At 34.5% G+C, this 27,258-nt stretch overlaps 1 protein-coding gene across 1 annotated transcript in view; it reads left to right on the top strand.

The window, feature by feature from the left end:
- Window positions 1-26,770, top strand: part of ZPBP (zona pellucida binding protein) — a 28,760-nt gene extending 1,990 nt beyond the window's left edge. The window contains exons 2-7 of the mRNA XM_035316368.1: window positions 7,432-7,557; window positions 12,975-13,124; window positions 15,306-15,524; window positions 18,166-18,242; window positions 20,983-21,160; window positions 26,486-26,770. Coding sequence (XP_035172259.1) covers window positions 7,432-7,557; window positions 12,975-13,124; window positions 15,306-15,524; window positions 18,166-18,242; window positions 20,983-21,160; window positions 26,486-26,577 — 842 coding nt within the window. The 3' untranslated portion in view covers window positions 26,578-26,770. The remainder of the gene's footprint in view (window positions 1-7,431; window positions 7,558-12,974; window positions 13,125-15,305; window positions 15,525-18,165; window positions 18,243-20,982; window positions 21,161-26,485) is intronic.
- The last annotated feature ends 488 nt before the right edge of the window (window positions 26,771-27,258 follow it).

The raw sequence follows: 27,258 nt of genomic DNA, 5'->3' as shown, positions 1-27,258 counted from the left end.
ATAGGCTTTATTCCTATTTCCCCCTTAGCAATACATGGTTTTCATTTCTCTCTTGCTTTGGGTGCTAACTACTTCTTTGTATTGACTTTATACTTCAGCCAAGGAGATTTTAAATGCATTGGAGCAGGTTAGCATTTTACACTTAAATTGAACTCCCTGCGGAATCTTTGGCCTACTTCCGTGGCATAAGTTAGCGGTAAAGCTGTTGAATTTAACTCCAGAAGATCTTAAAGTTGCCCGATGAATCCTCAAGTAACATAGATACTTCATGTGGCAAATACGCCCTTGAATTCCAGTAATAACCACTCGTTTGGAATGGCTCTTCAGGCAGCCGAGAAGCTTGAATCACCCCAGACTTGTGGGCAATTGCCCCATTTCCCTGTATCAGACAGTGATAGATAACTGTTTTTCATTATCTGTTTTCATCTGCAAAAGTAGCCATTGCTCGCCCATTGTATTACACCTGTAAGAAGTACAATACAAGGAAGAATCACATGCTCTGCTATGCATTTCCAGTGTATTGGGATGCTTAAGAAATTTACATGGGGAATTAATTAAGAAGCCACATTTATGTTTCACTCTCAAAAAGCCCCCAAAAACCCAACCCCCCAAACCTTAGCTTTTCCCACTGCTTGTTAAGTGCAGTTGCAATTTGGAGAGATGTAGTTGTGCGTTAAATGTCTTTAAAATGCAGTATAAGCACTTCTTTTGTCCTTTATTGTTTTTGCTGCTCTTTCTGTGGAACATAATGACCTCTTAATACTTCTTTTCTATAATAAGCATCTGTTTAAACTGATCATAGCACTCTTAAAATAGAGAGTAAGAATGAGAAGTTCTTTTGTGCTAGAGACTGGTGCAGGAAGTGCCATTTAAATTAAAGTGATTAGGAGAAAAGCAAAGAAATTCAAGTAGGTTAACCTGAAAAACAGTTTGAAAAATGTTTAAAGGCATTTTAAGTATCAGAAAGTGAGGGAAAGAATGTCTGAGGATTCAGATTCATATGTGGACAGAAACATTTATTGACTGAAAGGACTGCTCTGCAAAAACAAACAAACAAACAAAAAACATACACATGAAAGAGCAAATAAACTGACTATCTCAGAATCTAGCATGTGATGTCATTAAAGATATCAAAAAAAGTTATTTCAGTAGTTTTACATTATCTTCCTCCGGTAACTAACTCTGTTCCTTCAGCTTTTTCTAGTTCTTCTCATATAAGCAGTTCAAGAGCTCCATCTTTGGGTTTAAATCATTATTGTAAAAAATAAAGAAATAAAAAAATACTACTTTCCTCTTCTGCTTAGTGCATAAACATCCCATAAAAAGAGTTGTCAGTTTGCAGTGCTTAACTTTTCTAGATACATAGAGATCATGTGGACAGTTAATATTGGCAGATAGAATTTCAAAACAGACTGTGTTTCAGGTAGGATTTATAATTGAATATAAATTAGTATACTTTTATTGAAGTAAAAGCACCTGCTGATATTTGCCCATGGAGAATCAGATCATGTTCTTCTGTGAGCTGAATTTTAGTGAAAACTTAGTTTTGTTTTTACCAGTGTAGCAGAATTATGGAAGAGAGTATAAATATACCAGTGAGGAAATTTTAATCCACTTTGTTTTTTAATAAAAACCCTCTAATCTTTCTTGGAGGTCTTTGGAGAAAATGAAGTTAATTAAAAGTTTTTTGCTCCTCAAAAAAGTTGAAAAGTGGTATTTAGTGAAGAAATATTATGAAGTAAATTAAACTTTTAATCGCAGTAATCCACCTTTTTTTTTTTTTTTTTTTTTTCCTCCAGCACAGTTTTATTTCTTACTGCTCCCTAAGTTTTTTGAATAGAATATTCTGCTTATATTCTCAAAGGATGAGTATAGGCAGTTCTTTCAACTTATCTCTACCTGACAGCTAGAGAGCCTGCCTTGCTTCTGTTTTCTATAGCAACACTGTATGGTAGAGGAATACAATTACCAGCTTTATAATAGATGGGGTGAATTGATAATTTCCTGTTATTGCTCAAGTCAAGGTAAATCAAAACATCTTTTTTGTGCCTCAACAAATGCCTTAATCTAAAATGAATTTACCCGACTGTTTGTTGCCTGGTGACTGTTGAACCTGTTAGCAGCAAACACTGATCTGGTGCCACATAACTATTTAGTCTTTAGTCCATCTTTGTAAAATAGTTGCTAATTACATGTTTGGTATTTTATTGCCATCTTTTGTGTTCAAGACTTTAGATTCCTATGTTACTTACTTCCTTTCCCAGATTTCTAAAGAACTAGAAATCAGAACCGTAACTTAATTTACAGTAACCCATGTTCTTTCCAAACGGGAGGTGGAGACAAAGAACGCAAAATCCTGAGAGGTCTGCTAGCCACTGGTCGCTTTCTGCTGCCTTAAATTCTGTGTATCCGGAAAATCTGTAAAAGAAACTCAGATGTGACTTGCACGAGAACGCCCACCTGATACTACCCACTGAAAGATACTTCTTTACAGTTTTCTTTCAGAAGCCTTGTGTGCTTTGCAAAGCTTTTCAATTGTTATGCAGGTTTTTTAAATCTCTATTTAAAATAAAAGAAATGCAAATTAAAATAGCCATAAAACCCATTGTATTTAAATTTAATGGGGAAATTAGGGAAATCACAATAATGGAACCCAAGCTCATTACTTCGTTAATTGTCACTATACAGATTGATTGACATGGTGTGCATGCAGTTTAGTTTTAGGCCCAATTTTGGACAGCACCTAACCCCACTATCCTCATAATGGACAGCCTTAATTTAAAACGTGACCGTTCTTTTGTAAAACTTACAAATATGTTTAAAGCTAAGCCTAAACTTAAGTGTTGTTTGGAATGCTCTTCTAGATCAAACCTTGGTAATTTCTTTTTGTTGCCTTATTGAGGAACAGGCCTTGCATAAGACATTAGACAGTTACTAAATCTGTTGAAGAACAAGTCTATTAAAGGGTTTAGATTGCCTGAAGTATGCTGTTGGCTTCTTGAGAGAAACTGAGTGTTGTATTAATGTCATTGTTTTATCTTTTAACAGTTCAAACCTCACAGGGATTTTTAAGAAGTGCAGGGCCAAGACACAATAGCTTAAAAATAGTGGGATCCATCGTATTTCCAGGTACTTTTCTTTAAACATAACATAACAAATTTCAATTAAAATACACCTTTTTTTTTTTTTTTTTTTTTTTTTTTTTTTTACCACAGAAATGCCCTTCTCCATCATGTAACCTGTTGTTTAATTGTTTTAAATGGTTTAATTAATTACAGTTCTGAACTGACATGTATGTTTAATAATAGGTCATAAAAGCACATATTTCTACCATTGAAATGTAGTTTTATTAGAGTTATTTTATAATTTTTATGAGACCAAGATAGATAATTCTTTTCCATAATTGTTATAAAAATAACAATGTTCTTTGTATTCTTCATCCTGTCTGTAAGACTTTTGCCCTGAAATACTGCTTTCTTCCACTGTATGCATTCCCACTTCATTTTACTTTTTGTGTACACAGAACCTGAGACTTGAAGCTTATGTTATGTTCTACAATAAAAATGAAGAAGTGTTAAGAATTAATTGTTCATTAAATTAAATCCATCCAATTTCAGAATATAGTATAATCATTTTCTTTTCTTAATAAATTAAACAATTATTGGAAAATATGAAAATTACATTAAAAAGGCAGTTCCTCATGGCATATGCTTTTTGTGTTGCTGTCTCTGTAATGCACATTGCCTGATTTTAATAAGACTCTTCGCCATAGTTTTTTCTATCTGTGTTTTACAGTTACAGCTTTACTAGTAGCATACTGAGAAATGATGAGCTCTAGTCAGTATAATATATATATATATATTAAAAAAAACCACCACCACCACCAAAAAAAACATTTTTTCTACTGTATGATAATAGTAATATGTTTGTTTCAACAGGGCTATTGCTGTATAAGAAAGAAGAACAAAACTGAGACAAAACCAAGACCAATTCTAGAAAATGTACATTGGTCTATGCAGGACATCCCTCCAAACTTGACTATCATATAGGAAGTTAACACAACTAATTTTTTCAGACTGAGACATACAAAAAAAGCAGTTTATGATCACAGAATAACTTTTGTCAGACAGGGAGATCAAACAAAATTGGGAATTCAATGATGAAGTGTCTTTAGACAAATACTTCTCTCTCTCTGTCTCTCTCTCTCTCTCTCTCTCTCTCTTTTTTTTTTTTTTTAAGCAAACCCGTGTGTCTGTTTCTTCAGATTCATGAGAGAACTTCTGGATGGAGAAAAAGCTATCCTTAATGGAGGCAGTTGTCTGGTGATTATAGCGCTCAAATGTAAATTGAGAGCTACACTTTCAAATTGGTGGTTAAAACTTTGAAAATTCTTGTTCTCACTCAATGCAAATGGAGATGAATACAGAAACTTGTGTAATATTTTTTCCTCTCTGTGAGTTCCACCTACAGAAAGTACAGTCCTTTAATTTCCCACTTGTTTCTTGCATCATACTGCTGGCAGTTAGGAAACAAGCATAGTTTCTGGAATATTTTCCTAATTTCTCTTCCTTTCTCGCATCCAGAACAAACATGTCAAAAACATATGAAAGCAAGCCTTTCAAAGGTAAACAAAATAAAACGTACTGTAAGACAAAGCATTTTTGATGTATTAAGAGCTAGAAAAACTGGGAGCTTCTGCTCTCCCTCTACCTCTCCCTTTCTCTCTCCCTCTCCATCTCCTTCACTCTCTCTCCCTTCCCCTTTTTCCACTGTTGCATTTAAATTCCAGGTGGAGAAAGGGTCAAGTTTCTTCTATTTGAACTAGCACCAGAATGAAAGACAATATATTCGTATCAGGCAGATGCTGTATTATAGCTGGGCAGCACCATACTGGATAATCAAACTTACCTGACTGAGATAACATCTTTGTACCTATACCACTGGCTAGCTCCCGGAGTTCTGCACCTTTTTTGTAAACATGTTCAGCAGTGTGAATACCCACAAATAATCTCCAAAATTTTTGTTTTATAAGAAGAATGTAAAATATATTTTTTGATATTTTTTTTTTGGAGGGGGAGATTCTTAGATGTATTAGCTTTTGTCGAAAGGTAAAAGATTTCTGGAAAATAATTTCTTTTTAAAGGTTTCTGATAGTAGCTTACATTATGAAATTATGCAATGATTAATATTAAATAGTTGCTCTGAGTGGTCTGAAGATTTCATCCTTCTTGTCTAGTTTTTCAGTCTTCTGATTCTGACATACGTCTGTAAACTTGGCTATAATGTAACTGCAAAAGGGAAATTTGAAAGTTAGAAGGCAAGATTAAAATGTTTTTCTCAACTCTGTTTCTAAACCATTTTGAATTAATAAAGACTGTTTACACCTTCTCTTTGACACCCATTGTGAGTATACAAGACTTGGTTCCAGTGTTGCTATGAGATGTTTGGCATATTTTGAGTTTTGACTACCAAAATGTGGTTAAATACAGTGCTGCACTTAAAATCCTGAACTATTGAAATACCTGACATAAATGCTCTTTTTTGGAGTAGTTTCTAAAGTGATCTATTTATATTTTTATAACAGAAAGAATATGAGCAATTAAGAAAAAAAAAACAACTTTGATTAAAAATGTAAGACTTTATTTTAAAAGCAAGAAGAATAAAGTTATACCTGGTAGATATTTTATCAGTTACTGTTTTCTATCAGATCCCCTACTGCTATATTGTTCCCACAACATATGTTTACAAAGCTGTCATGGAAATTTACAGTGGTGGGGAAAAATTTACCATTTGCCAAGTCACAGTAATAATGACACCACAATTTTGTTACTTTTTATTGTGGATATATGAATATATTTAGATTGCTATAAGACAAAGCAAAATCAACTTGAGGAAATCAAAAACAAAATACAAGGTGGGAGAGATATGCAATCTATATAATTTTTCTGCAGTAGACTCTTATTAAAACCAGTATGTTAGTAAATTTTGAGAAAAATACTAAGTATTTACAATGAAAAATGCTCCGCACACCTGCAATTGCATTGATATGTAGAGTTCATATTAATTTACATGCTTCTGGATTAAAAACTGAAATTGCACCTGTAAATGACAATTATTTCCATGATATGCTACTGTAAATTAAAAAGATTCTCTTCTGTTTTCTGCAACAGAAACTACTGTAACAAGAGAATTATTAGCCAGGATGGACATATCCCCTGTTCTTAAGACTATCAAAATTATAAATTTATTTTTTCTATATTAAATGTTAATATCTAAGTCTGTATTCTGTTTAAGCAACTTAATGTTGTGAATATAAGTGACTTTTCTTTAATGAAAGGAAACAACCATTCTTGAAGGGGAGAGAAAACTGGTGCTATTGCCGCCAGTTGCCATAATGGGAAAGTGGAAACCGTTTTTATGAATGTTAATCCCTTCCTGCAACAAATAGCTAAACTGCTTTCCACCTGCAGGGAATCTGAAATAGTGAGTGGTAAAATAAATAGTAATTTATTATTTGATTCTGTTTTACTTATTAGTCAGATTCTGTAAACCACAATGCAGTAATGGCGGTGGTTTTCTACTAATTGTAGCTTTTCAATGGCTTTAGGATAGCCTGATACGTTCAAGTTCAGCATAAGTATCTAGCATCTAAAGAACACAAATGCTTTGCAGAATGTTGGTAGGAAGGGAGATAAAACAAATTGTACACTGAAATCATGTATATTATGGGAGTGATTATGTCCACACCAATCTTGAATTTTTTAGAAGCAATTAAAGATCTGGAAGCACCTGCACACTGCAAATCTCATATGACATGCACACCTGCTTTACTGGAGGAAAAGACTAAGTACATCCTTACTTTACTTAGTTTGCTTCCTAAATCATTATCTCTGAATTGAAAAATAGCTCACCATTTATTGAGGTACAGCACTAAAACCACTTTTTAAGAAAAATATAAATATATATATGTATATTTATATATATGCATGTATGTAGCACATTGGTAAAAGGCAATTGAGAATAGAAAGTAAACAGCAAGCTTCCGAGTGCCCTGGATTAGCAGGTTGCATCTCTACTCTCTCCATATGTGTTAGACACCAAGTCAGACAGAAAACTGCAGAAGTCCATGCTTATAAGAGCCTGCTGAGACATACTCCACTCAGAAGGATGTTACAGTGCACTGTGGTTCTTGTTTACACAGCCAGATATACCTAGAGCTAGAAATAATTCTCTTAATGTTATTGTCCAGAGAAAACAAAATTGCTCTCTATTTATATATATATATCATTTTGATGTAGAGACAACAGGAGCAGTGCCAAAATTAGAACTCCATTCAAGATCACCTGTGAGATACCGTGTTAAAATTGTATAGCGCAGTGTTAGGATAGCATTGGTAAATATCTTATGCTAATGATAATAAACTTATTTCAGTGAAAGTTTATGTCAAGCTGGATCACAACAGTCCACGTATTTTATGTGTTACAAATCATTTGAGAAACTCAGAATTGATTGATCCAGTATTCCGGTGGAATGGACCAGGTGGTTACCTTTCTTCAGGTAAGTATTTATGTTCTTACATGGCCCCCTGCACCCTCTCTCTTCTCCTCCTCCTCACCTGAAAAGAAGCATGATGTTTACAGTGGTGGGAATGTAAATGGAGGAGAACTAATTGAGGGTACTTGTTGTTTGTATGTGTATCAGATACATTAACTTTCTATTTTCAGAATTCAGGATAGCCAAAATAACAGATCCGCACATCTCTGTAGATGTTGTATCTCTAAAGAGTACAAGGCAGAGCAGGGCATGCTGGATACAACAGATGCTGAGGATGGCATCCTTTGCTGCCTTGAGAGACAGCTGGGAGTGTTCTGTAAGGACAGAGTAATATAGGGTCATGGCCTGTGAGATTGAGCCTGGTCTCCTGCTCAATGACAGGCTGCCTTCAGATATGAAGTTGCTTATGGCCTTGCCCTCCATCCATGGAGATTTTTGTCCTTTCTGTGCAACTTGTTCCATTTTTTTTCTTGTTTTCACTCATAATTTCCTGTATTGCAACTTGTCATCATTGCTACTTACCTTTTGTGATGTACCTCTTAAAAGGTACGGCTTATTTTTCTCATAACTCCCCTTAGGTAGTGAAGCACTGCAATTCCCTCCTTACACTTCTGTAGGATAAAAATCCCAGTTTCCTCTGCCTCCTGTCCTCTAACTCCTTAACAATATCCCAGGCTTTCTGCTTGACTTGCTCCACTTCGCTGGTATCAGTCTTGTCTTGAGGAGTCCAAACAAAATACAGTGTTCGGTAGTGCCCAAATAAGTGCTGAGTAGGGAGAGAATAATCACTTAATTTAAACTGCTGATTATACTCTTGCTGATGCATCTAATGAAGTCATTGTCCTAATCTGCTAGTATGGCATGAAACAACTAATCACTGTTTCTCCATGGAGTGTGCTGGGCTACTTGTACATTTACTACTTTTCTCACATAATAACGATTCCTTAGAATCATAGGTCATGACCTGCTCTGAGTTATGTTTTTTATTTCCTTCCATATATATATATATATATCATTTATTCTTCAGTACAATTTCCATACTTGTAATTTTAAAGTATATTGTACATTATGATGAATCTATAAATCTGTTTAATCTCCTAGTTTAGTTTATTGTTTAGGTTATGAACTATTCACTCGTTTAGAATGGCAGTGCTACCAAATCCTATTTGCTTTCCTGTTAGTCTATATTGGTGTCTATCAAAACACTGTCCTTGTTTTTCATATATTTTCAAGTAACTTTTCATGTTACACAATCTGAAGTACCATTTGTACCATAGTGATTCTTCATTCTTAATCCTCTAGATGCCAGCCTTCATAGCTGAGCATTTCACGTTTCTGTAGCATCTGATAATACACCGTGTCTTCACTCTGAATCTAGTAACGGGCTTAGCCCTCAAAATGAATTTCTAGCATTCTTTGTCTCAGTGAGGTATAGATGTTTTTGCTTATACTTAAGCCTGTGGACTATGTCATTTTAAGTGAAACATCTCTTTTGGGATAGATATATCCTGGTTAGCTGTGTGTACTGCATTGTAAATGATATATCTTGATGCCCAGTCTGTGATGCATGGCAGATGCGGTATCAGGTATATTGTCATGTGCATAAGTACTGAGCTTACTGTCTCTGACCAGACAGAAGGCAGCCTCCTGATTCACAGTTATCAAAAATTTCCCTTTTGACTCCTCTGGCTTTTGCTTACCCAAACCACAGTTTCAACAGTGTTAACTATGTAGAAAATGTTTAAACCATGGAGACCTCAGACTTTCATTGGACAGATTTAAATCTCTTTCTGCAGATTGCTTCAGTAATATCCCAAGTTGCTGTGCCAACCTTGGTTGACTAGTAATAAAGTTATGGTGACGGGTTCTCGGCTCAGCGGAAACTTTATGTGTACTAGAATCAGCAGCAGGAGGGCAAAAAATATTTCTATAAGAGAAGAAAACTTGTGTTTTCCTGGCATAGCTTTCCATAGAGGTGAGAGGTAGAAAAAAAGTGTTTAAAAAAGTGGTAATGAGAGAACTTAGCCTTCAGCCACCACAATTTTGGATAAATGTCACAAAGAGAGTTCTTAGTCTCCTAGGGATGTCATATTTTCTTTCAATTCAAGGAAAGTTTAAACAGACAAAAAGCTATCTTAAGTTTATAGCTTATGAAGTTTTTGTTGTGTAAAATAATTTATTGTGTGTAATTTGTTGTGTAAAATAATTTGATTGCTTGGATGCCTTTTATAATAGGTCCAATCCCGCTAAGTGGTGAAAATTATATGGGCTTTGGTGTGACTAGTTAGTCTTCTAGTATCTAGCATGGTGAATTTCCATAATCGTAGGAAATTAGGATTCATAAACATTGCATTATATTTTATTTCATAATTTTTCAGTGTGTTCACAGAAAAGAAAAGAATACTTTCAGTGGGAATGTGGAATAGTGAATACAGTCTTAGGAAAGACTAACAAAATTATGCTTTTTGGAATGCTTCAGAATAAATGCAATTATTTAAGCATAAAATCTCTAGGCATTTTATGCTTTATTTAAGCATAAAATCTCATTGTACTAACTTTCATAGGTAGAGAAGTCAGATTCGTTTTCAGACAGACAAGCCCTTGACACACACCCTAAGAAGGTGTATTGTGACCCAAAAGTTTTTTCTGACTATATAAATTGAACATCATGACTACAGTAAAAAACTCACAAAGAGCAGTAAACACTCTTTTATTTCTGTGGCCATTAACAAACAGTTCTATTTTTTGAACAAGTCGCTTTGGTCACAGATAGTTCTAGTCTACTTATGTGTTGTTGAAACAGTAATGAAAAATTAATTCTACATGACGTGTAATTTAAAATCATTACGACTTTAAAATTAACAAGCCATTTTTCTTCAGTTAGTTCAGTGACTCCTCTGTATTAAGATCTGGAAATTGTACTTTGAAGTTTTTAAACATCATCTGTTGGGTTGGCTGACAACACAAGTATTTCAAAATACACTTTAAGTGGATGAAAAAGATTAAAAATAATTGCTTCTTCTGTTCTGCATCCTAAAGTTTCACTGCATAAAACATCACTTCTCGTGGTGTCCTGAACAATTAAATAGAACAGAAAAGGTGAGAAAGCATCTCATTCTTAGACTATTTGCTAATGCAAATTAGCATTGAAAGCTTGTTCTAGTTTTGTGAAAATGAACCTAGAAATTTGGACTTAAAGGACAGTTTTTTATACACATTGTTACCTAACATACTCAAAGAAGTTTGGGAAGACTGCGACTATGTCCTTTGAAAGGAAAAAAAAAAAAAAAGTGTGTACTATAGATTTGTAAAACAGAGAACCTCAAAAGCAACTTACAAATTAAATACTCACACTCAGCCTGTCAATTATGAGGTCTTCTAAAACCTACTGTTCGTATATCAAGCAGTTGTGAGGAGAGGGAAGGAAGGAGAATCAGAAATACAAAGATGCTTTTAGCAGATGTGTATATCTGTGTGTTCATGATATTTTGATCCTTGCTTCCTGAGAGACTGTCAAGTCCTGTCCAGACTACTCATCTAGGCAGTATTCATCCAGTGAATCTCATGAAGCAAGGGATTTTAACTGTGGTTTCTTTTTTAATATTCAGAAAAACAAAACAAAACAAAACAAAACAAAACAACAACAACAAAACAAACAGGGTTTGATTTTGTGGTCCAATAGGAGATCCTTTACACACAGACATATAATTAAAATAATTAATGATTAATACTAAAAAAATCATGTTTTGTTCTATGTGAAGCTTTCATTGTTCCAGGTACAATAACATTCTAAAATAAAAAAAGCACTTAAAAGTGATCCAGCTATCCAGTCAATTAAAGGTGATGTTGCTTTTGGCCCACACAGGGCAGGTTAACATGCCAAAATTAGAACTACAGTTCTTAAATCTGTGATGGTTTTCTGACAATATAAATCTGTTAGCTATTTCAGCCTACAGCAGGAAATGTTATCCTAGTTTAGAGACACATCCCAAGACACATCCAGACTACATCCTGAGTAATTCATCACTAGATTAAAAACCTCTTCATCGACCAAAAAAATGAAAGACAGTGTCCCATTAGTGTGAAAACCTAATATGGAATCCCAAACCTTTCTTGTCAAAGAATTTGCACTTCCAGTCTTTTTAATAGTACTCTTTTTTACCAGTGATTAAATTTTATTTTAAACATAGTTATATATGAGACAAAACTAAGCTGATTAAAAGCTGAAATAGATTCTTGAGGAACAAAGTTGTCTCACAGCCTGCTGCCAAGTGTGTAAAAAGATGCAGTTCAATCAAGGTTGCTTTTTTATTTTATTTTATTTTATTTTATTTTATTTTATTTTATTTTATTTTATTTTATTTTATTTTATTTTATTTTATTTTATTTTATTTTATTTTTTTTTCCCCTCAGTATCTTTCTTAACATTGCATCCCAGGAAAATCAGTGTGCATCCACACTAACATGTTAGTTTGAATAGGAATGTGGCTTTGAAGTGAATTGCTTGACCCTACCCTCTTACCACATTTTGTTTGGATTGTGGACTGGTTGGTGACTGCACAGACTATATTCTTTTTGGGTGAAGCTAATTGGAAAGGTTTGCTTTGAGCGATAACACATGGGCAGTTTGTAAAACCAGACTAAGACTTATCTGAAGCAAAAAAGCTAAGATGTCTGTAGCATAGATCTCAAGTCCTTAGTATTGATTTTTTCAGTCTAAAAATATGTTTTTCATACCACACTAATTCCATGCACTAGATAAAGGTCTAAGTTACTTAGGATACTAAATATAGTGTTTTTGGTTTGGTTTGGTTTGTTTTTTTTTTTTACTCCAAAACTAGAACAAAAAATCCATTCTCAAAATATTTTATCAAAGTGAGTATTTTACCTTTAAATCTGTTATAATCCGCTCTAATCCCAAGGTTTACTTTGACAGCTGCCAGCAAGAGAGGCTGCATGCTACTATTTGAGAAACCCTTATCTGTATTGGCACTATCTGAGGACTCTTAAGTCAGGAAAGGGCTCATCAGCTGTCATCATGTAAACTACCAGCTGACTACATGGGACAACTGCATGGCTCAATATCAGTGCCCAAAGTCTGACCTCATATATTGCTTTTATTTTTCCTTAAAAACTTAATTATAAGAGCAATATAAACTTAATTAATTAATATTAATTAAAATATTAATTAACTTAATTATTTTTTTTTTATGAACCAATACTTAAAAACTCAGTAGCAATATGGAATATTTGTGTAAAGCTGAACTGAGTGACACCCTCTAAGCTTCAGTTTCTGATTCCTGTGCCTTCAGCTGAATCCATATTATTATACAGTTTAAGAGTAAATAACCATTTGGTCAGTTACTTTCTGCATTTTCTCATCATGACAGCTAAAATTATTTTATTACTGTGTTTACTAGAAAATAGCAGTGTGCAAATATCACCAACGGGAACTTTAATATTGAGACACTTCAAATCTCATCTGAGTGGAGTTTACAATTGTTCTCTTCTTTATAAGTTAACAGCTACGCAACCTGATAAAAAACTCATATTAAAATATCTTATTTATGGTAAGTTATCAACCTTGGTAAGCGTGCTCTTATATTGAAAAATATTTTATTTTAAAATGTGTGTTGCTATTTATAAATATGTAGTGCTTACTTAGAACTTAACTCGGGGAGGTAAAGATATTCTGTTTTTCTGGATAAACTGTTTTATTAGCATTTGCTACCAGGCAGTTCATTTGAAGGCATTTACAGAGCCTTACATGAAGCTCACTGGTTTACTGAGAAATTTATGAACACGGTTCTTTTTAAAAAAGAAACATAAAACATAATGAAATGCAACAAATTGAATAGGCAGTAATCCTTAACAACATAAAAATACTATGATTTTAAATTGAATTATTCTTTAGTAGATTAACTTTAGCACAGAAATATGGATTTATTTCACACCAGATTAATGCCATAGTTATTACCCGATTGTGTTTTTAAAATATAAAGTATTTATCACTTAATTATATAGTATTTGTAGCTCATTCTTTCTTGTTCTGATTACATACTTGTCTGTCAGGAGGTAAAAGTCTTTGATGAAGTGAAAGGGAAATATTATAAAGGCAATGTCATTCATTACTAGCTCTCTCTTTCTTCCATAAAGTATAGAAATTTATTCTTGTGGAGATGTAGGCAAGAGTTCCTATTGCCTTAAACAGAATGGTGTCTGATCTTAAATTTGAAATGCATACCAGTGCTCATTTAAAGACTTGGTAGAGCACAATAACCTAAATTAACCTGCATTGTAAATTAATTTGAGTTTGGCCTCAGTAGCCTTAATGTAGAATACCTATGACTTTTAGCGATTAGCTTGCTTGACAGAATTGGATAGGAAGAAATTTTCTGAAGCAGTTTTGATGGAAAAGTTTACCGTTTTCAGTAACGCAGTCTTACATTTTTCAATAAGGATCCAATCTAAATATTAGCATACAAAATTCAAGTTTCATACAAATATACAAAAAATCCAGAATATGCAGCAGCAAAGGAAAGGAAAAGGAGGATGCAAAAGCAAGGTGGAGGATCTTCTGAGCTGTCTTAATTGGTTGTTCTGCAGCTATCCTTCTAGTATTTGAAGGCGTTCTATAGGAAAGCTGGGGAGGGACTCTTTGTCAGGGAGTGTAGCGATAGGACAAGGAGTAATGGCTTTTAACTAAAAGAGGGGAGATGTAGATTAGGTATAAGGAAGGAATGCTTCATGATGAGGGTGATGAGGCACCGGAACAGGTTGTCCAGAGAGGTTGTGAATGCCCTATCCCTGGAAGTGTTCAAGGCCAGGTTGCATGGGGCTTTAGGCAACCTAATCTAGTGGTGGAATCCCTGCCCATGGCAGGGGGTTGGAACTAGATGATCTTTAAAGTCCCTTTCAACCCAAGCCATCCTGTGATTTTCTCTTTTCTTTCAGCTGGTTTGGTTTCTCTTCCTTCATTCTTTCTTCCTTGCACCTCTCCCTGCTTTCTTGTTTCTATGATTCTATCCACACCTTGACCTCTCTTCTTCGTTCTTTCACTCCTGGTTTTAATTTAACAATTTAGCATTCTGTTCTGTTGGTCTTCAGCTTTGTGTAAGTAGAGTGGTTACCATGAAATAATGAAAAATATGCATTTTATGGTATATCAGTATATTTCTAAAAGATGTCTGGGTATGCATTTAGCTTCAAAGTAAAGTTGAAATAACTGATTCTTCCTTAAAAGTAAATTTCATACCTGTATGGTAGCTTGTTCAGGTACGTACACTGATAGAGAAGGAACTTCTGTTCAGTTTTTACTCTTCTTAATATACTTACATGATAGCTGACTAAGAAATGTAGGATAGGCTACTATAACTGATGCTAATGGATGAGATTAAATACTGCACCACAAACTACAGGATATTTTGTAACGTCCTTCTTAACCTTAATTTTCATATTCTTGATGCCTTTACTGTAGTTTCCTGTTGGTTTAAAAAAAAAAATTACAGTAATGATCAGTAAGACTTACCTATGTATATAATTAAGAATGTGGACTTGTATAACTCTCTCAAGTGTTTCTAAGTAGCCTAGTATATGTTATGTATCATTAAAAATACTGTGGGGGTTCAAAGTAGGTATTGCTTATAAATTAAGAATTTAAATTAATAATTTTATTTTCAAGTATATGAATTACTTTTTTATTCTTGCTTCATACATTTGCCTCATCATCTTTTCTATTTTTTTTCCTGCAGCTTACTCTGATCCTCAATATTACTATGAATTGACAGTACGGTATCACGCAGCCCCCTGCAATAGTTTTCATAACATTTCTTTTAAGAAGGCCTTGATTCAGATACTAAACAAACTTGTTGCTGAACTTTCTTGTGAGGTTATATTAATTAAGTCAGAATGCCATCATGTAAAAATGCAGAGAGGAGGACTACAGAATGAAATGTTCTTTACATTTTCAGGTAAAAATCTGCCTTGCTTTTAAATAATAATTATATTTTTTATAGCTAGTGCATGTTACTGCTTATGTGCAGAAAGTATTGTAAGTATTTAAAATTAAAGTTTTTTGATTGTTCAAAGTATTGCATGCGAATATTGATGTCAATAGCAAAAAAGATAGTTATGTACTCAAAAATGTGTCTTTTACATTATTTCATAAAAGCTTCAGAACTTTTTATGGCTCTGGATAGATCAATATGCTTTTTGTTTTTTATCATAAAACTTTATCACGTTCCTTAATGCACCCTAACATGGGAAGAAAAGTGATACAGTATATTCCCTAACTCCCTAACTGACCTTCCTATAGGCACCTATTACAGCTATATAAATCCCTCCATGGATGTGCTGTGAGGTTAAATGAGATGAATCTCAGCACCTTTCCTTCTTTAAGTGGCAATAATACAAGAGCGAAATCCATGTAAGAATAAATTGCCAAATATACTGGGTTGACTTTGGTATTTTCAGTTTCCTTTAGTCACAATTCAAAGCAAATAATTAGGTGGCTTAGAATCAGAATCACTGGTTTGGGTTGAAAAGGACTTTAAAGATCCCTTCTCTGCCCCCACCATGGACAGGGACACCTCCCACCAGATCAGGTTGCCCAAAGCCCTATTCAGCCTGGCCTTGAACACCTCCAAGGATGGGGCATCCACAGCTTCTCTGGGCAACCTGTGCCAGTGCCTCACCACTGGAGCTGGTAAATATAGTAAATAATTTTCATACTATAGTAAATAATACTCATAGTAAATAATTTTCTCCTTACATCTACCTTCCCTCTTTTAGTTTAAAGCCATTACTTCTTGTGCTGTCGCTGCACTCCATGACAAAGAGTTGTCGTGTGTCCCCAACCCACCTTCCCCCCCCAGATCTGGGGAGGGCAAATGTCACTAAATTATGGAATACTTAAGGCTACTGAGTGTCATTATATATTGTAATAATTATAAAATGTTATAACTGATATTTGGGTGTCTTTATAGATAAATATAAATGACTTTTTAGTGTCTGAGTTACTTATCATCCCTGAATAAAGTTCAGGTATTAAAAATACATTTTCACTTTAATATAAACTTTTTTTTATTGAGGCTTTTTTTCAGAATATTCTTTCTGAACACTGAAACCATATGAAAAGAAAGTCTCAGCTCCTTTATGCTGTGAATGAGGTCTGAAAGAACATGTGATGCAGTCCCTATATATGTGTAGTTCACTTGAATTACTTTGTTATTAAAAGAGATGTCTAAAACCCAAAGAGATGCAGTTGGTAATTGCTGAGCTGAATATATGTAAGAGCATACGTAAAATTGTTGTGAGCTTACTCTAATTGTTTCAACTCTAAAAAGGCTTTCATTCTTTTCATATATTGCATTAGATTAGTCACTATGCATCAAGACATGCAGTTTGAGAAGATACCTTTCTGAAAAAGAATACCAATTGCATGTTTTCCACTTTCCACTGTATGATTTAAATTTTCTCAAAAATTAAATAGAATTACTTTCAAAAATAATGAAACAGCTGTGTTTGTCTGAAGACTGTATTTGTAGTAAATAGCACTGACAAGTGAAGAATGTAGCTAGTTTAGGTTAATTATTTATTTATTGAGATGATATAAGTGAGATGTAAACAATGTGCAGGCTTTATAGAATGTTTGAGCAATACTTTGAAACATTTCTACAATCAAGGAGGAGAAATCCTCCAGTTAGAGGTTTTGGTGGATTTAAACTTTGATACAACCCAGTGGTATACTACACATTCTTTATTAGCTTGAAGTATTAGCACTTGATTTCCACGCAGCTTTTGGCATTCAGAATTCTGTGACGGAGTTAGGTAAAGCTTATAATATAAGGTGTGAAAGTAACATGTGAACAGATAATTTTCTTCTTACTGTGGCAGATTAATCTACTGCGAGTTCTGGAGAGTAGGCCAGCAGCTTCTAAACTATTTCTTGGGCCTTCACTGTAACATGTTAGTGGTAGTCAGTTGACAAGGAATGTGGACCCATGCAAATGGGTTACTAAAATGTAGCTACAGTTTTAATTCAGTCCTTACTTAAAGTTTTCCTTCTGTTCAATGTCCCATAGGGATTCCTATGAGGATGGAAAGGGTTGAGAGGGTGAAGATACAGAACTAAGATGTGTGCAGGGGAGGAGACCAGTGGGAGGAATCTTTAAAACGCTAGATATTGCTGTAGCTGGTCTTGAGAAAAAACTTGAGTCCATTGCTTGGACAGTCAGAAGCTTGAACAGTTAGGGTTCCTGGCTGACTGTTTCAAAACTTGTCTGTATAAATGCATAATAATAGCTAAGTTATTAGGGATGAATCTAGGAAGCATCTAAGATTACACATTTCCTTGTCATCACAATTCACAAGTAAATGACAGTTACTGTGAAATACTTAAGTATATGGAAAACTAGACATAGACATATTGATAATGTCTGGAAAAGGAAAGACTGTATGGTTTCTCTAAAATGTTGCAAGTCAGACATCTGAAATGTGGAAGAAATTTCAACATTCTTGCATCAGAAATGACTAGAATCTTAAACCAGTAAAAAGAAAAAAAAAAAATTGATTTCATTGACTGTTATGTAAATATGTTGTCTTTTGTTACAGTTACGTGCTTAGATAGAGAAGAAAACAACAGACTATGTCAGCGAAGTGCTTGTGATGCATCTCATAGATTAAACAAGGTACAGTAGATGGAGGAATAAAATGGCAACTAACATAATAAGCTACTCTAACAAAGTATAACATCAGCATAAAATATGAAGCATACTGTGTTTAATAAATAAATCAATATTTTAGTGGATATAAATTTCATTAAAAATACAAATTTGGTTAAAATTGTCAAAATTCTGTTGCCCTTATGGCTAAGGCAGATCAAACTATTGGTCTGTATTAAGTCTGTTAAACAGAGTATGAAAAATAGCAAGACAATCAGGAATCTTTGTATATACGCTGTCTTATAAATACTAAACATGCTGTTTGTAATGGAGTGCCTTTCCATAAATTCAAAGTGATCTTATCACTAATTTGGTAAAATTTTAGCTGCCTGCAGATTTTTATTTTTATTTTATTTTTACAGAATTTTGTCTCTTCCAGCAGAAAGCCAGAAGCCAGTCTTTTGCTTACTAGGTTAACTGTTAATTCAGAAGTTATTAATGGGGAAAGGAAAAAGAGAAAGGGAAATACAGGAGGAAGATGTGCCTTCTGCCATAGGAGGGGAAGGGAGTGCCTCTCCTGTGAAGACAGGCTAAGAGAGTTGGGGTCGGGGTTGTTCAGCCTGGAGAAGAAAAGGCTCCACGGAAACCTTACAACAGCCTTCCAGTACCTAAAGGGGGCCTACAGAAAAGCTGGGGAGGGACTCTGTGCCAGGGAGTGAAGTGATAGGATAAGGGGGAATGGCTTTAAACTAAAAGAGGGTAGGTTTAGATTAGATATAAGGAAGAAATTCTTCAGTCAGAGGGTGGTGAGGCACTGGAACAGGATGACCAGAGAAACTCTGGATGGATGCCCTATCCCTGGAGGTGTTCAAGGCCAGGCTGGATGGGGCTTTGTGCAACCTGGACTGGTGGGAGGTGTCCCTGTCCATGGTGGGTGAGTTGGAACTGGGTGATCTTTAAGGGCCCTTCCAACCCAAACCATTCTATGGTTCTATGATAAGTAAAGAGAAAGTTGGAAAGAGAGTTGGAAAGAAAGGCATGAAAAGGTGTATGTTTGCTGAAGATACCTAGGAGAGGAGAGATGAGTTGTTAGGTAACTGCTGTGAGGAACCTGTTGGAACATAGGAGATGAACACTCAGTGATATCACGTAGAGCCTTTGTGGCACTACTTAGTCTGCTGCATCTTTGTACTGGCAGTCATTTTCCTGACTCGTTTCCATATTTAGCTGCTCTGTAACATCCATCCATAGAAAGTTGACACAGGTTTCATGTCAGAAACATGCTGATGAAGTCCCCTACTATTTATGGATTTAGGGCCCGATAGGTCATGTTTTCAAAGAAATGATGGGGTGGATAAAAGAGGTTTTTTATTTGCCCACATTTTGAAGTAAATTTTGTGGATCATGAATATATTCACTTACAACCTGGACTAAAATACTGTAGGAACATAAGGGAGAGCTCAAGGCAATCTTGACCAGTGTTTTTCTGAGGCTTTCCTTCACAGGATACCAATTATAGGTGCTCCTTCTATTCGGTATAGTGCTGATTTGAACTTTATTCTGAAGCATCTACCTCTTCCTTCCCATTGTCAAGAAATATGCATGCAAATTGTCCTTTGGGATTTCACTGGAGGGGCAAGGGAGGCTAAAACATGCAGTCCTCATTAAGCAGCTTTTTCCACTGGAAAGAAAAAATCTGTGGGGAAAGCTCATGGTCAAAGCTAATCTTTTTCATGCAGGCAAGATCAAAATAAGAGTGTATAAATAAATTTGGTTTTGCCTTTTTTTTGTAATCTGTGTGTGTAGTGAACTTTGCAAGCCTATTAAGGTTTTTTCACTTTTTCTGTTCAGCTTTTTACATATGTGATTAATCCCTGTATACAAATGAATCACTATCTGGACATGAAACATTGAGACTTCTTACTCCTAGACTGTCAGGTTGCTAATCAGTCTATTTTTTGTTACAGATTTTATAACATTTATTCAGTTTTAAAGTCACATTTTTAGTTTAACTACTATGAACTAAAATCTTTGATATTCCAATGTCATGCACCTAGTAAGAAAATAAAAAAAAATAATCAGGGAAAATAAGGACTTTTTAAAAATACACATTGCTTTTAGCTAGGGAATTGGAGTAGATGAGACAGAGCAGAGCTCTCTTGTATCCTAATATTTCTGTGACTCTATGCTGCTGCTTCTGCACTGATTGAAACAAATATTGATGCTATATAGGATTCTATATGTGCTAATCTTTTTGAGTAATAAAATTATTCTTCTATGGTTATGTTTGATTTAATAATCTCTTTATCTAACTTGGTTGCAGGAGACCTTTGGCATTTTTTTTTAAATTGGAGAGAGATATCTAATATGGATGGAAAGTATGAAATCTAATTGAACCAAAATAATAGTACCTGTGTAGGAGGGAAAGCTGCAAAACTATTGATGCTGAGCTACAGATGTCTAGGGCTGGCAAAATTGCCACGGATTAGATTTAAAAGTTGTATTTATACAATCCTGAAAACTTTCAGTGATAATTAATTGATCAAGGTTTATCTAAATTAATTGATCAAGGTTTATCTAAATTAAAACCATGTATCCAAAAATATCAGATTATCCTCTTGTTACCATTCCACCTACCTGCTACAAAAAAGGGTTTAGTAATATGTCCTTTAAATACTAAGTCATACCCACATTCCTCAGTCTTTATTTCTATTCTTCCCTCTTTGCATCAAAGACTCTGAAAAAAATATTATTTGTTTCAATTTAGGCAAAATACCTCATAGAGAGATTTTTTAAGCAAGAAGTAGAAGTTAGGAAGAAAACTGCTGAACCGTTGCCTGAAATATACTACATTGAAGGTACTCTGCAAATGGTGTGGATTGATCGCTGCTATCCAGGATATGGAATGAATGCTCTAAGACATCCAGGCTGTCCAGAATGTTGTGGTAAGTGACAAATTCATTTATCATACAAGCATTAAATACAGTTACAATGCTTTTTGCTCTGATTGAACAGAATATTTTGCTATGTAATTTTATAAAATTGTTCTGCCCAACTGTTTTGGGCTGTGATCCTGACAAGTCTTGACAAGTCTGTCAAGGTAGCCAGTACTGGGTCAGGTTGGTACTTGGGTAGAACATTTGTAAAATCTTGTTAATTTAGACTTTAAGACAGACTCACAGTTTCTGAGGACTCAAATTAAAATTAATCAATTTACTTTCAGACCTCTAGATACAGTGGCTTTTTTTCCTTTTTTTTTTTTTTTTTTTTTTTTTTTTGAGTTAGTGTAGAAAATCTGCAATTTTACAAGGCATGTTTCAAGTATTGTTTTTCAGGTCAGGCAAAGACAATTATGTTTTTCCTTAAATTTATAAAAGCAGGAATATAAGTTAATGCCTTAATGTAATTACAAACTTAAATGCTTTGTTCTGGATCTGAGATGTGGAGATCTCAGTGAGAATAAAGTGAGAATAAAAGCATAATGAATTAGTAAATATTTGTGATCCATTTGGTATAGAAAAAGGGAGGATTGATTGAATTTTATTTATGTATTATTATGTAATATGTTATGTTGATTTTATTCATTGGATTCCTCATATTTAAACAAGTGATAAACCTTTATCCTAGATGGTCAGGATCGTTGTTTTGAAAAGTGGCTTTGCCAGATTACATGTCCCCTGGCAAAAGGTTATTCATACGATTCCCAGATATTAAGACTGAAGTCTCAAGGGAACATCGGAAGACAGACATGTAGAGAATAAATCTGTTGTCAAGCTTTTGACATGGATAATTCCCTACAGAGCTAGAAGTAGTTAAAGAAACACTGGATTACATATCAAAGACAGTTTACAGTATGGACTACACTTTAAAAAGAAATATTAAGAACATGGAAGAAATTAGAAAACAGAAGGAGACAGTCCTAAAATTGTAGGATATGGGAAATGCTTCCATGTGCTATTGTTTTTTCCAGTTTGTTGTCTTCATGAGAGAGACAAATTTTTAGTCCGTTTCTTCCAGGAAAATTTTTATACACACACACACACACATATATATATATATATATGGAAGGGCAAGATATATATCAATTTAGTACTTTTATTGCAATACAAGGTCCTGTTGCACAAGGCACCATTGATTTCAAGAAAAGGAACGTGAGAATCAATTTTAGAAAAGCATATCTTCTTTTTAGGATGATTTGTTATGTACAGACTGCAGTTTTGTTTTGGGCTTTCTAAGTCCATTCTTTCTTTAGTCCATACTAAACTATTTTATATTTCTTTTTTTCTTCAAAATGGAATTTTTGTCTTATCTCCAATGGCCGTTTAACACCAGCAGTGAAAAATAATAGTGTTTTCCTAGCTGACATCCCTTTTTATACGCCCCTGCACTAGACAGAAATATTACATAGCTCTACACCAATTTTAGCCCAAGAAGCTGATTCCTGTTCAACTGGGATCATAAGACGTATCTTTGGCTGATACAGAGGCAAGATTTCCCATCTGAGGTACAGAAGAATCTGAAACAGCCAGTCCTGAAACATGTCTACTTACTACTTCCCATAGTTGCAGATGTCATTCTACCAGCATGCTCAAACATATAATCTTTTCCTTTGTTGACATTTTGGTAAAATTAATATTTTCCTTTCCCCGAATCCAAAACACCCTGTCATAGGCAGTGTAAATGAAAGGGTCCTCCGCTATTGACCTGTCTATCATTCTACCTCAAAGCAAGATACCAGCTTCAATTATTCCTGACAGATGTGTCCTGCATGATCTTGAAAACCTCAGAGGACAGACTTCACAGACACCGAAGGACATACAACTCAGTACTGAAAATCATCGCTACTGGAAAATTTTCTCTCAGAAATGTTTGTAGTGTCCCTTTATATAGTTTATACCTGGTACTTCTTGTTAGTCTCAGTGAATCTGGAAACAATTCTGTCAACTCTATCTTTTCAACAGCTTTTGTACATCCTTAGAAGACTGACCATTTTCTTCTCCTGACACTATCTTCACTGAACTACGTTCAGTCTCTTGGGTCATATTTTGGGTCATGGTTTGGATCATGACCTCTGTTCAACATTATTATTATCTACTACAGATTCTTTACGTTTCTTTTCTATACCTCAGACTTCATGAGTAGTTCTCCAAAGACATAATAACACGGGAGACTTACTTTGTGTATCTTACATACATGGCTAGCACTACTCATTGTGACTGGCTTTTTTTTCTTCAGAAATATGAATTGGATTCATAATCAATTGTGATTTGCTACAATCCCTAAATCTGTTACAAAAAGAGAAAACAAAACATCTTCCGGTTATTTTTCTTAGTCGCAGAGCTTCTTCTAAAACATGCACTTACTCATTGAAACACTTTGATAAATACATTTCCATGAAAAAACAGCAAAGTTCAACTTCATAGGTTATCCAGTAATTTCCTTTGTTGTTGCAGGAACCAGCTCATGTAATCCAGTTAAAACAGTTTTAGGGTCCATTTTAGAACATTTTGGGAGCTTTAATCTCTGTTGTTACACTTGCTTTGTAGTTAAGAAGATTCGGCTTTTAATCTAAGTTCATAGAAAGTTTATATTCATTTGTTCTGATGTAGAGACTGCCCTTCAGCTTACATAGATTTTTTTTTTTCTTCTCCTATTTTATAATTGGAACATATCAACCACTTTCTATCTGCTTTCATAAGAATCTGAATTTGATAAACCTTCATCTCCCATGCCCCGTTTTAATTTTCTTGCACAGGGATGACTAGAATTTAATAGGGTATTTCAGATGAGCTCTTCCTAGTGTCTTTTATGTCATCAGTGCTTTTATTTGGTCCAAAGAACCTCTGATAATCTTGTTAGTGAAAAATATTAGTTAAATTTGTCTAAGAGAAAGCTAATGAGTAATCCTGTTACCAGTTCCACTCCAACTCTTATTTCCCTTTTAAGCATCATTCAGTACTCCTTTTTTAAATTTTAATTCAAAACAGTTTTCTGCAGTTTATTGAATTTGCACATGCTGCCATATCAGGTGCTTTCTTTCAAATTAATTAGATATTTATCTTCATGGTAAAACAATGTCAGATTGTATTGTTTTCTGCTTACCTGTACGTATTTCAGAGTTCGTTCATGAAATCTTTACGTTGCATTTAAGTCTGATCAGCTGCTCTATAGTTTCTATGATTCTTTTTCCCCTTTCTGACAATTTTATAATACTTTCTTACTTACCAGTCATAGGTTGGCACCAGTGATATTCAACCACCACGGATGCATTGAAAACCTCAGATAACTGTGTTACCCTTTCAAATGCCAATTCTATTTTGGAATATGAAAACAGATGTTTCTAGTCTCCTGGTCTCAATATGTGTGACAGAAATGGAAATGTTATGGCATAGGCTCATGAACATGGAGAAATAATAATAAAAAAATGTATATCCTCTGCAGGATTCAAAAGCAAAAACCTACATGAGTTTTGATACATTAAAATAACTGGATCTTAGTTTCACTGTTCAGTAGCCTCTATTATTTTTATAATACCTAATTTCATGTCATGCTTTCCTAGTCCTGGTTCCTCAATGTCATTGCATAGTGCTCTATGCACAATGCATCATTTATTTCCCACTGCAATCACAGAATTTATGCACTAAACATAACCCTTTCACTTACTGCATCATCTATCAATCCAAATCTCCTGTATTAGAACTTGCTTTCATTTTCTTCCCCATGTTCCACTCTAAAATTCTTTTATACAACATTATGTATTTTTTCCCATTTGCTTTTATATAAAAATGATATTAAATCGAGATATTGCTTCACCTTCTATGCCATTTTTCTAGTCTAAATCTCATTCTGATTTAGTCAATTAAACACGTTAACCTGATTAGTCACTGGGTGATGTATCTATCTCTAGAGAAATCTATTTGGCAAAACACACTGGTGGTAAAACGTATCAAAATCTTGCTCATCAGGTACCAAACAAGTGATTTTGCAGAGGCTTTAAATCTGAGAGGATTTTCTACAGGTTACTAATTCCAGTTAGTCTCCTGCCTTTGTGAAAGTATCTTGAACAGAACTGGTCAATACAAATGCTTTAGAAATGTTCATATAATTTCATCTTGCTTTTACTGTTTTTCTGCTTTTAAAGTCCATTTTATGTTAAGTATTCCACAATTTAATTAAATATTTAGTTATCAGATACATGAGGTATCAGTTTATAGGATACAAGAACAAATTAAGATGTTATGGGTTTTTCAGTTTGTGTGAAATGGCAAGTATATAAATTATGCTGTAAAGATAGAATATTTTGCTTGGGTGTTTATACTTTCAAAGCAATGGTATACTGATAGGAGTTTTTTGTCACTGAAAAAGATTGAAAGTTAAGTTTACTGATTAGTTTTCAGCTTACCGATTCGTTTTCAGCAGCTGGCTAAGTAAGCTACAGGCCTCCTTGCTAAGGTTCCTTTCTCCTTTTCATGCTTTCCCCAAGGTAGCAGATTGCAGTACTGAGAAATTAAAGAAGTAATAGTAATTGTAATAGAATTCCACCTTGTTCCAATTAAACTGAAAATTTGCAAGAATTTACTAGAAGTGTACCTATGGTCTTAAATAAAAAGCATATAGTTATTCCTCTGGTACACAAGCAGAGGAATACGCTTACATGTATTTGTAAAGCTTTCTCTTTGCTGTAAAGCCATCTTGATCTGCCTGGACTCATGTACTAAAGACGCAAGGTGTTGATGTCATCTGCAAAGGAACCTTTCTTGCTTACATTTCATAAGACCTCTAAAGCCCTCTCCAGGCAATAACAGTGGCAAAAAATGCTAGGCAAGATAATAACAGTCCACTGAGGATCATGTGAATCCTGCCAGCCTCAATGAACGAAGGTAAACCAAATATGGAAAATCCTGCTGAAGGTTTGTGCATTAGTGACTAAGAATTCATTATTAAGCCAGGCAAAACCAAATACCCAGGTAAACACAGACTCTGCAACAGGAAAGAAGGTCTTAAATACCTTTGCATGCTGAATACTAACGCTGTTCATTTAAAGTCTTTCCTGAAGAAAGGCTAACATTGCCAAATTGACCTATGATTCAAGATAGTTGAGCCAAATAGCTCAAATTCTGCTTTCATCAACTAGCAGAATGCTGGAGGAAAAAAAAAATCTTTTTTTTTTTTTTTCCAAATAGATAAAGATGCATCCTAAATATTTCAAATGTAAAAATTTTGTATTAATGCCATTTAAATTCCTTTTTTTTTTGTGTGTGTCCATATAGTTATCTGCAGCCCAGGATCATACAATCCTAGTAATGGAATTCACTGTCTTCAGTGCGACAGCAGTTTGAAATATGGAGCAACAAAGTGCTAGTGGTTGAGGGATTTGCAGTGTTGCAATAGCCCTTATGTATTTTAATGTGGTAATATTAATAAATATTTTTTACATGTGTACAGTTTGATTTGGTTACATCAAAAGGATACACTTGTTTTTAAGAAATAACAATTAATCTGCATATTGGTGAAATATGTTTGGTCATATCACTTAGGTCTACTTAATTTTTAAGGTCTTTGGTCTACTTAATTTTTAAGGTCTTAAGGTCTAACTCTATCAGGTTAATAGCAGTAAAGACAATTAACCATTTAAATCACAGAAGGAAAATATAAAAGGTAGAGCTATTTTTCATAGTTAGTCCTTTACTGGTAGGCCTCATCTCCTTTTGACACAGCCTAGCATAAGGATTCTGTGCTGTAGCTTTGTCTGCCCCTCCATTCAGTCCGGTTAAGAGGATTGGAGCCAACAGCTCAGGGTGTGCATTCACACTCAGAGGTCAGGAAAGTTGCAGTGTAGCCCCAAGTGCAAAAACATCCCCCTCAAACTTTCTTTCCATGTGATGTATAATACTAGTAGTGACCTCTTGGTAACTTCACCCCAAAGAAAGTAAATTTTTGCTCAGGTCATTCATCTGTTCTGCCTTTAAGGGCACCACTCTGAGCATAATACTTTTGCTCTGACCTGAAGAAAACAAACAGTAACATAAAATACCACGATGCT

Source organism: Oxyura jamaicensis, chromosome 2, assembly GCF_011077185.1.
Source record: "Oxyura jamaicensis isolate SHBP4307 breed ruddy duck chromosome 2, BPBGC_Ojam_1.0, whole genome shotgun sequence".
Lineage (NCBI taxonomy): Eukaryota > Metazoa > Chordata > Aves > Anseriformes > Anatidae > Oxyura > Oxyura jamaicensis.
The sequence above is the reverse complement of the archived record's forward strand: the minus strand, read 5'-3'. Positions and strand labels throughout refer to the sequence as shown.